This window comes from Arachis ipaensis, chromosome B05, assembly GCF_000816755.2.
Source record: "Arachis ipaensis cultivar K30076 chromosome B05, Araip1.1, whole genome shotgun sequence".
NCBI lineage: Eukaryota > Viridiplantae > Streptophyta > Magnoliopsida > Fabales > Fabaceae > Arachis > Arachis ipaensis.
Genome location: NC_029789.2, coordinates 8,512,058 through 8,523,635, shown reverse-complemented (window position 1 = coordinate 8,523,635; position 11,578 = coordinate 8,512,058). Strand labels below are relative to the sequence as shown.

Below are 11,578 nucleotides of genomic sequence, written 5' to 3'. Positions count from 1 at the left end.
GGTGGATAACCGTCCCTTTATCTTAGGGAAGTTGAGATATGGCTCCTAAAAGTGGGTTGAGAGATTTTATGGGCAGTTACTTATTTAAATAAGTGTTATCTGCCAGCTATCCTTCGACCCCGACTTCTTTGGAGTAGAGTCTGCATTCAGTCCGACCTCTTTATAAGGAGGTCGGTTGATAGCGAAGGCCAATCTTTGGATTGGGCCTTTTTGGTTTATTTGGACTTGGGCCTTAGTGTTGGGCCAGGGTATGAACAGTGCCCCTACTCGAGTCCAATCTTTTGTTTTATGAGTTGGATTTGAGTATATAAACTCGGGCTTGTAGCCGACGTGTTATAGGAACCGACGTGATTTTTGTAACCGACGTTATTCAAATTCTTCAACAGTCGCATCTAATCAAACGTCACGTCTGTTATGAGTTTTACATTTATACGTGGGAGCAGTTACATTGGTAACGGCGCGTCTCTTTAACGATTGCGCCGATTTTACCATTTTGCCCCTGGAGTGTTTATAAATACTTTTCCCTTTCTTTTCTCTATCTTCTTTCGTTTTCTAAAATCTCTTACCTTCAATCCTTATTTTTTCAAAGAGAAAAGCCTTTTAGCCTTCTTTTTTAAAATACTGCGTTCGCTGTTGCCTGCTTGTCCTTGCTTTAAAGGTTAGTCCTTTCTTTCTCTTCTTTATTCGAATGCTTTATTTTGTGCATTTAGAGGAGTTTGTGTGCATTCGTAGTGAGTCTGTTGATAGGTTTAGTGACTCTATTCTTTTGAGGGACTGCTTTGGCCTTTTAGAGACCCTGTTTTTTATCCTTTTCCGTTTTTCTCTGTAGGTTTTTCGCCTTTTTTCCTATTTCTTTTTTACTGGAAAAGATGACTTCTCACGTTTCTGAGTGGGTAGATGATACTGTTCTTGGGGAGGAACCCTTAGTAGACACAGGCTATATCACCGACCTCCGCACCCACCATAGGATCTGTGGCTCTGATGATGATGAGCCCAAATATGAGTTGATTGCCCCGGGTCTTCAAGACCGAGTCTGTTTTGGGAAGGCTGCCGATGCTGAGCCTCATTTTTTTATGTATGACTGTCTTTTTACCCGTCTGGGGGTTCTTCTGCCTTTTTTAGATTTTGAGATAAGTGTGTTGCACCACTGCCAAGTTGCTCCCACCCAACTTCACCCTAATTCTTGAAGTTTTTTTTATGAGAATTTACCAGCTTATCAGTCAAGAGCTAGATTTCCCGATCTCTTTGAAGATCTTCGTCTATCTTTTTCATATGACCAAGCTCTTTAGTGCGCAGAATAATAAGCAACAGTGAATTTCTTTCTGGGCATTTAAGGTTGGAAAATTTTTTCTATATTTGATGATTCTTTCCACGATTCAAAAATTTATTTTTCAAAGTCCAAGCTGTAGAGGGACACCATCCTTTTTTTTCTTGAGAAGACTCCAGCCTCCGATTTTCTCTCTATTGGTTAGAGGCCTCTCATATAGAGAAATATGGCCTAGAGAATTTGGATGAGGTAGAAGAGGCTGTCGTGGGGTTTTTTCGAGATGCTTGGGGGAGAGCCCCCAATTTGGATACCAAAAAGTTTCTCTTAGGCTCTCCGAGTTTCGTGCGGACCCAACTAGGTAGTTTTGTTGTTGGATTCTGTAGTTTCCGAGTTGCTTGTGATGCTTCTCCGACCTGTAGATTGATTTGTTTGTTTATTCTTTTCAGAGATGGTGAAGAGTGGATCTTCCTACCAAAAAGTTCAGGATGCCAAGAGAAGGTCTCGGGCTCGTGTTGACGCTGCGAGGGCCGCTGGCGCTCCTCCTCCTCCTCCTCCTCCTCCTCCTCCTCCTCCTGATATGGGACCTCCTCTCGTCCTATTATGGTAACCTCCTCTTCCGCTCCTCTTCCTCCCCCTATCCCCCCGGTCCGACCTTCTCTCGAACCCGAGAAGAAGAAGTGTAAGACTTCAGCGTCTGGCTCTTCTTCTTCTGGGGAATCTGATTTTGATGGCCCCAGATTTGTTAGGAATCACCTCTATCCCTATACTCATATTAGTATGGATGATGCTTCCGTCCGAAACCATCTTCAAGTTTTGGTTTGGGGGAATGTTCGGGCCGCTAGGGTATGCACGAAACTTCTTGATATTTTGGAGAAGACTCCCCTTAGCTCTTTGAGTTCCACCTAAAAGGTTGAAGAGTTGGAAGGGAGGATTTTCCTTTATCAAGAGGAAGAGAAGAGGCTCCAGGAGGAAGTTGCCAGGTTGAATGAGGAGAGGTCCCGACTTCAGGAGAGGGAGAAGAAGTTGATGGCCCAGTGTACCATGGCAGAGGGCCTAAAGGAGAAGGTGGAGCAGAATTATGTCAGGGTCTTTTTCGAGAACATTGATATCCAGCGGGAGCTGGAGAAAGGTCGGGAGGCTTATCAGGATTTGGAGGACTCCGTGGTGGAGAGCTCGGAGGAAACCTGGAGAATTTTCAAAGAGCAGATCAGAGTTATTGCTCCTGGCCTGGATCTTTCCCCTCTTGATCCTGATAAGATTGTTGTGGATGGGGCTATTGTTTCTCCTCCCTGACCTGAGATGGATTCTGAGCTGAAGACTCGTGGGCAAAGACTTGTAGAATCTCCTCCTTGTGAGGATCAATTGGAGGGATCTCAGCCGACGTCTTCAGATGTTTCGACCCCTGCTGCCGAAGAGGCTGCTTCGTCCTCCCCTGCCGCTGATCCGACCTATCTTCCTTCTGGTGACTCTTAATTTTTCTTCTTCTAATTGATTTGAGCTATTTGGGGTCCAGCTTGTGGGCCCTTTTTGAACAATTTTATTATTTTTGTTGCTTGAGGTGATGTTTCTTGACTCTTCTAGCCTCTTTAGGTCGTTAACAACAAATGCGCTTTAACTTTTTGCCCTTTTTTAGATAAGGGCTTTATAATATATTTGGTGCGTGCATGCTTTCTACAATTTTTTCTTTTGCTAGATTTCTCGTAGAAAAAACCTCTTTGATCTTTTTACTTTGAAAAAACCTTTCATCTTGGCAGGCTGTGCTTTATCTAAGTTACTTGATTTTTCAAAGACTTGAGACAGCTTCTGCCTTTGATTTTTGATGGGTTTTCTTGTCTTTTTTTGTATTCCTTGTACTCAATTTTTGCTTATTGAGTTTCTGTAACTTAGGTTATTTTTGCGATGCATTTCTATTTTCTCGGTTCCTTCGACTAAGTAGTCATTTTAAGTTTTGGAATTCTGAGTTACTATGATCGACCGTGTAACGTCTTTACACCGACTTGTTCCTCGTCGTTTCATCCTGCCGACCACGTAGATCGGGTACGGGATTTTCACGTTTTATCGAGTTTAAGTCGGTGCGTTTCGTAGAATAATGATAACAACTAATGGAATTTATAAAGAGATGTGGTAAAAATATCTTTATTCATTTGATGAAGGTACTCTTTTGCTACTAGGGGAGTCTTCAAGACTCTTCCCTAGCCTCCACTTTGATTCCTCGTTAAAACCCCCTTCAGGAAAATCCTTTTTTGGAAAAAAAATCATGAAGTCGGGAAAAAGAGTACACCAAGGAGTGGAGTTCGCTTTTAACTATAGTACCTTTTCATATTACAAGCATGCCACGACCTTGGTAGCTCGGTACCGTTCAAGTAGGTTACCTTGTAGTATTCCTTTCCTAAGACTTCACTTATCTTATATGGCCCTTTCTAATTAGCAGCGAGCTTTCCTCCCGACTTGTTGACTCCAATGTCATTTCTAATCAAGACCAAGTCTTCTGGGGTGAAGCTTCTTCGAATGACTTTCTTGTTGTATCTGTTTGTTATTCTTTGTTTTAATGCTGCTTCTCTTATCTGGGCTCGTTCTCGGACATCAGGGAGTAGCTCGAGCTCCTCTTTGTGCCCCTGTATGTTGCCAACCTCATCGTAGAAGCTCACTGATGAGCGGATAATTTATACACTTTTTGGCATTGTTTTTACATAGTTTTCAGTATGATTTAGTTAGTTTTTAATATATTTTTATTAGTTTTTAAATAAAAATTGCATTTCTGGACTTTACTATGAGTTTGTATATTTTTCTGTGATTTCAGGTAATTTTTTGCTGAAATTGAGGGACTTGAGCAAAAATCTGATTCAGAGGCTGAAGAAGGACTGCAGATGCTGTTGGATTCTGACCTCCCTGCACTCGAAGTGGATTTACTGGAGCTACAGAAACCCAAATGACGCGCTCTCAATTGCGTTGGAAAGTAGACATTCAGGGCTTTCCAACAATATATAATAGTTCATACTTTACCCGAGTTTTGATGACACAAACTGGCGTTCAAACGCCAACTTCCTGCCCTATTCTGAAGTTAAACGCCAGAAACAGGTTACAAACCAGAGTTAAACGCCACAAACAGGATGCAACCTGGCGTTTAACTCCAAGAGAAGTCTCTACACGTGTAAAGCTCAATGCTTAGACCAAGCACACGCCAAGTGGGTCCCGGAAGTGGATTTCTGCATCATTTACTTATCTTTGTAAACCCTAGTAGCTAGTTTAGTATAAATAGCACTTGTTACTATTGTATTCGTATGCTAGGAGGCTGGCCACACAGCTATGCCTAGGTCTTGGTTATTCTGGTTCCCCCTCTGGGGCCGAAGCCAATGAACACTATCATCACTTATGTATTTTCAACGGTAGAGTTTCTACACACCATAGATTAAGGTGTGGAGCTCTGCTGTTCCTCATGAATTAATGCAAAGTACTATTGTTTCTTATTCGATTCAAGCTTATTTCTATTCTAAGATATCCGCTAGCACTTCAACATGATGAATATGATGATCCATGACACTCATCACTATTCTCAACCTATGAACGCGTGCCTGACAACCTTAAGTAGTCATTTTATTGGTGGCCATTCCTGAGATCCGGAAAGTCTAAACCTTGTCTGTGGTATTCCGAGTAGGATCTGGGAAGGGATGACTGTGACGAGCTTCAAACTCGCGAGTGTTGGGCGTGTGACAGACGCAAAAGGATCAATGGATCCTATTCCAACATGATCGAGAACTGACAGATGATTAGCCATGCGGTGACAGCGCATTTTGACCATTTTCACTAAGAGGACGGGAAGTAGCCATTGACAACGGTGATGCCCAACATACAGCTTGCCATGGAAATGAATATGAATGATTGGATGAAAGCAGTAGGAAAGCAGAGGTTCAGAAGGAACAAAAGCAACTCCATACGCTTATCTGAAATTCTCACCAATGAATTACATAAGTATTTCTATCCTATTTTATATTTTAGTTATATTTTAATTATCAAATCTCCATAACCATTTGAATCCGCCTGACTGAGATTTACAAGGTGACCATAGCTTGCTTCAAGCTGACAATCTCCGTGGGATCGACCCTTACTCACGTAAGGTTTATTACTTGGATGACCCAGTGCACTTGTTGGTTAGTTGTATCGGAATTGTGAAAAATAATTAAGAGTCAGAATGTGCGTACTGAGTTTTTGGCGCCATTGCTGGGAATGAACAATCACGATTTCGTGCACCACTCACCCTTGGGCTTTGCTCATTGACTTCAACTGGTATCATGGCTTCTATGCCATAAGCAAGTCGGAAGGGTGTTTCTCCTGTGGCAGACTGAGGTATAGTCCGATAAGCCCATAGTACTTGAGGGAGTTCTTCAGCCCATGCTCACTTTGCATCTTGCAACCTTTTCTTCAACCCAGCCAGTATGACTTTGTTAGCTGCTTCAGCTTTCCCGTTTGCTTGCGGGTGCTCTACTGAGGTGAACTGATGCTTGATCTTTATACTGGCTACTAGGTTTCTGAAGGTGGAATCGGTGAACTGAGTCACATTATCAGTAGTAATGGAGTGAGGGAATCCATACCTTGTGATAATGTTCTTATAGAGGAACCTCCGACTTCTTTGGGCTGTGATGGTAACTAATGGCTCTGCTTCGATCCACTTCGTGAAGTAGTCTACTCCCACTATTAGATATTTTACCTATCCAGGCACTTGAAGAAAGGGTCCCAATAGGTCCAATCCCCATTTTGCAAAAGGCCATGGAGAAGTTATGCTAATGAGCTCCTTGGGGGGAGCGACGTGGAAGTTTGCATGCATTTGGCATGGCTGACACTTCTTTACGAATTCGGTGGCATCTTTCTGCAAGTTCGGCTAGTAGAACTCGGCTCGTATGACTTTCCTAGCCAAGGACCTTGCTTTGAGATGGTTCCCACAGATACCATTATGGATCTCTTCTAAGACTTCTGTTGTCATTGAGGTCGGGACGCACTTTAACAATAGTGTGGATATCCCTCTTTTATAGAGGATATTTTTTACCAAAGTGTAGTTTTGTGCTTCCTTCTGGATTTTCTTGGCTTCTTTTTCCTCTTTGGGTAGGATGTCGAATTTCATGTATTTGATTAGTGCGTTCATCCATCCGAGGTCCAATTTGGATACTTCAAGGATGTCTTGTCTGCCCTTTGTTTTTGTAATTGAGGGTTCTTGGAGAGTTTCTTGGATCAGGCTTCTATTATTCTCTCCTGGCTTGGTACTTGCTAGTTTGGAGAGGGCGTCTGCTCAGCTGTTGAGATCCCGAGTTATGTGTTTGACCTCGGTCTCTGCAAAATGCCTAAGATGCTCCAAGGCTTTGTCTAAGTACCTCTTCATATTGGGGTCTTTAGCCTAATACTCTCCATTTATTTGGGAGGTCACCACCTGAGAGTCGCTGAGCATAACTACTTTGGTCGCTCTGACTTCCTCGGCCAGTTTTAACCCTGCGATCAAGGCTTCATATTCTGCCTGATTGTTAGAAGCTGAAAATTCAAACTTGAGGGAGGCTTCCACTTGGGTTCCCTCTTAGTTGACTAATATTATGCCTGCACCGCTTCCGACTTTGTTGGAGGATCCATCCACATATAGCTCCCATGCAGTGGAGGTTTCCCCTTGATCTCCTGCATATTCTGCCACGAAGTCGGTGAGGCATTAGGCTTTAGTTGCTGTCCGAGTTTCGTACTTAAGGTCGAACTTGGATAGCTCCATGGCCCATTGAACCATTCTACCCACAATATCTGTTTTCTGAAGGATTTGCTTCATGGGCTGGTTCGTTCAAACTCTTATTGTGTGGGCTTAAAAATAAGGCCGTAGCCTTCGAGAGGCTACTACTAAGGCATATGAAAACTTCTCTAGTTTTTGATACCTTAACTCAGGGCCTTGTAGGACTTTGCTGGTGAAGTACACAGGATGCTGTCCGACCTCATCTTCCCGTATTAGAGCTGATGCTACAACTTTGTCGGCTACTAACAAGTATAGGACGAGTTCCTCCCCGACTTGTGGTTGGGTAAGAATCGGAGGTTAGCTTAGAAACCTTTTGAACTCCTGAAATGCTTCTTTGCACTCAGAGCCCATTCGAACTCTTTTTCTTAGTAGAGAGAAGAGTGGTAGGGATCTTAATGCTGATCCTGCCAAGAACCTAGAGAGAGCTGCAAGTCGGCCATTTAGTTGCTGGACCTCCCTAAAGCAAGTTGGGCTTCTCATTTCTAGGACTGCTTTATAGTTGTTGGGGTTGGCTTCAATCCCCCTTTGTGTAAGCATAAATCCCAAAAATTTTTCTGCCTCTACCGCGAAGGTGCATTTTGCAGGATTTAACCTCATCCCATGCATCCTAATGGTGTTGAAGACTTGCGAAAAGTCAGTCATGAGGTCTGTCTCATCCTTGGTTTTTACTAGCATATCATCCACATAGACTTCCATTAGACTCCCAAGGTGAGGTGCAAATACCTTTTTTTCATCAGTCTTTGATATACGACTCCTACATTTTTTAACCCAAAAGGCATGACCACATAGCAATAATTTGCTTTTGGCGTGATGGAAGATGTCTTTTCTTGATCCGGCTTATACATCAAAATTTGATTATATCCCGAGTATGCGTCCATAAACGACAAGTATTGATACCCCGAGCTGGAGTCTACTAAGGTATCAATATTTGGAAGTGGATATGGGTCTTTTAGAACACGCCTTGTTCAGGTCGGTGTAATCGACGCACATCCTCCACTTTCCGTTTTGCTTTTTGACCAGCACCACATTTGCTAGCCATGCCGGATATTTAACCTCTTTGACGAAGCCGGCTTCTAGGAGGGCTTGCACTTGCTCTTCCACCACTTGGGCCCGTTCAGGTCCAAGCTTCCGTCTTCTTTACTGAACAGGTCGCGATCCGGGGTACACTGATAGTTTATGCAATGAGTTTGGGATTTATCCCTGGCATGTCGGAGGCTTTCCAAGTGAAGAGGTCGGAATTCTCTTGTAGGAGCCTTGTAAGCTTCTGTTTCAAATCTTCTTTCAGGTTGGCTCCTATGTTGGTATTTTTTCCTTTCTCTTCTCCAACCTGTACCTCCTCAGCTTTTCCCCCAGGTTGTGGTCACAACTCTTCTTTAGCTCTGGCTCCTCCGAGCTCAATTGTGTGCACCTCCTTGCCCTTTCCTCTCAGGTTCATGCTTTTATTGTAACACTTTCTTGCCAATTTCTGGTCTCCCCTAATGGTTACAATTCCCTCTGGTGTTGGGAATTTCATGCAAAGGTGGAGGGTGGACACCACCGCTCCAAGCCGATTTAGGGTGGTTCTACCTATTAAAGCATTATAGGCTGAGCCCACATCGACGACTATGAAGTCGATGCTCATAGTTTTGGATTTTATCCCCTTTCCAAATGTTCTGTGTAGGGGTATGAACCCTAGTGGTTTTATTGGTGCATTCCCTAGTCCATATAAGGTATCGGGGTAAGTTCTTAACTCCGTTTCATCCAGTCCCAGTTTATCAAATGCTGGTTTGAACAAGATATCGACCGAGCTTCCCTGTCCACCAGGGTTCTGTGTAGATGGGCATTGACAAGGATCATGGTTATCACAACTGGATCGTCATGTCCAGGAATGATGCCTTGCTCATCTTCTTTAGTGAAAGAGATGGTTGGAAGGTCGGGAGCTTCACCCCCGACCTAATAGATTTCTTTCAGGTGTCTTTTGCGAGATGACTTTGTGAGACCACATCCAGCAAACCCTCATGAGATCATGTGTATATGTCTTTCCGGGGTTTGAGGTGGTGGGTCTCTTCGGTCCTCGTCATCTCACTTTCTCTTGCCATGATGGTCTGGCCTTTCCATGAGATATTTGTCAAGCCGGCCTTCTCTGCCAGCTTTTCTATCACATTTTTTAGGTTGTAACAATCATTTTTTGAGTGACCATATAGTTTATGGTACTCACAGTAGTCGCTACGACTTCCCCCATTTTTGTTTTTGATGGGTCTAGGGGGAGGTAGTCTTTTGGTATGACAAATTTTCCTGTAGACATTAACTAGGGAAACTCGTAGAGGAGTATAGGAGTGATATCTCCTGGGCCTTTAGGGGACGATTTCCTCCTTTTTCTTGGGCTCTCTCTCTTTCTCTTTTGATAAGTGAGAGTGCCCAGGTCGCCAGTTCGGCTCTCGCAGTCTAGCATTTTCCACCATGTTGATGTACTTTTCAGCTCTCTCCTGTACATCACTCAGGGAGGTCGGGTGCCTTTTCGAGATGGACTGGGAGAAGGGACCTTCTCGGAGTCCATTTACTAGGCCCATAATCACTGCCTCCGTGGGCAGGTCTTGGATTTCTAAACACGCTTTGTTGAACCTCTCCATGTAGTCCCTCAGAGGTTCTCCGACCTCCTGTTTTACACCTAGGAGGCTCGGCGCGTGCTTTACTTTATCCTTTTGGATAGAGAATCGCATCAGGATCTTCCGCAAGAGGTCATCGAAGCTGGTGACCGACCTTGGGGGGAGGCTATCGAACCACTTCATCACTGCTTTCGTCAGGGTCGTCAGGAAAGCCTTGCAACGAGTAGCATCAGAAGCCTCGGCTAGATACGTCCGACTTTTAAAATTGCTTAAGTGATGCTTTGGGTCAGTAGTTCTATCATAGAGGTCCATATCAGGACTTTTGAAATTCCTTGGAACTTTTGCCTTCATTATGTCCTCACTGAACGAATCCTCTCCTCCCAAGGGAAAATCTTCTCGGTCACTGCGAGAGTTTCGACCTCAGAGAGGGGACTCAAGTCTTAGAGCTTTTCTTCAAGCTCCTTTCATCACTTGATCTCGTTCCTCAAATTTCTCTCTGCCTCTTGCTATCGTTCTAGCTCTTGCTCTAACTGCTCCAGCCGGCCTTGGTGGCCATAGAACAATCCGATGAAATCAGTGGCTTGGAGTTGTCCTCCTTTTCTGGATTTGTGTCCCTCAGAGGAGTTTCTCTTTGGGTCTTTCAACCCTGAGGTGCATTCTATGTGTTGGTTAGTCACCCCTTGGTGAGTGACTATGGCTCTGTCGTCGTTACCAGCATCCTGATTCTCTTGCTCGGAATCAGATGCTGTGTTTCCATCCTCGTTTAGATCGTCCGCCATCATTGGTCGATCTCCAGGTCCCCGCCAACGGTGTCAATGTTACGATGGGTAACCGGAGATTAATGGGCTGGGCTTGTAAGGTTAGCCCAAACGTCAGAAGGAAGTGGTCTCCGACTTATTTGCGTTTGGGAGCCGCCGTCCGACTTACGTGTATGAAGGAATGGGGGGTGGTACCTGCAAAGACACTCCAATGCCTAAGTCAGCAAGGGGTTAAGCAGGTTTTGAGAGTATTGGAACTTAGAGATACCTAAGAGGTGTCAGTGTATTTATAGTGGTGAACCAATAACCACCATTGGAGTAGTTCCACCTTTTAAGGTGGATAATCGTCCCTTTATCTTAGGGAAGTTGACATATGGCTCGTGAAAGTGGGTTCAGAGATTTTAGGGGCAGTTACTTATTTGAATAAGTTCTATCTGCCAACTATCCTTCGTCCCCGACTTCTTTGGAGTGGAGTCTGCATTCAGTTCGACCTCTTTATAAGGAGGTCGGTTGATAGCAAAGGCTAATATTTGAATTGGACTTTTTTGGTTTATTTGGACCTGGGTCTTAGTATTGGATCACAGTATGAACAGTTTTATAATAAGAAAAAGTCTAAGCTATAGATACCAAAAAATATCCACACATATAGATATGAGGTGGCTTGTACAGTAAATTAACATGTGGAATTAGTATCTTTTGAATTTTTTTTCAGAATGTGCACAAACCAAGTCGATATTAAGAGGAGAGGTATATGTAGGTTTTATTTCTCTCTCTTTTAAAAGAGATTATAACAAAGTTAAAATATCTTTTTTTTTCTATGGTATCTTCTAATCCAGTAAACTAAGTACTAATCTGTCGCAAATTTGAACTTTATTTAAAGGTTTGTCGCTGGTCAATAGGTTGTTGCATGCATAAAATGGGATTCAAACTCCCGACATTTACTTAAGCGGACTAATAAGCTAATTACTATACCAATCCAACTTGATTAAAGTTAAAATATTAATGACATTATTTTGGTTTCCTTGGCCCATAAAATAAAATCAGATGATGGAGGTTGTTAAAGTAGTAATTTTTTTATGAATTGGGCCGGTGTTTAGCATATGAAAGCACATAATGGCTTTCTTGTTTTCTTTCTTTTTTTTTTACCTACACCGTTTTTTTCCTTGATGTTCATAGTTTTTTTCATAAACTTACACTAATTGCGAGGCTA

General features: G+C 43.2%; 1 protein-coding gene across 1 annotated transcript; it reads right to left on the bottom strand.

The window, feature by feature from the left end:
• Positions 9,359 to 9,961, bottom strand: LOC107640075. The gene has a single exon (XM_016343631.1). The coding sequence runs from the start codon at positions 9,959 to 9,961 to the stop codon at positions 9,359 to 9,361; it is 603 nt and encodes a 200-aa protein (XP_016199117.1).

Coding starts and splice junctions, on each gene's coding strand:
- LOC107640075 (XM_016343631.1), bottom strand. CDS start 9,961: ATGAAGGCAAAAGTTCCAAGGAATTTCAAAAGTCCTGATATGGACCTC.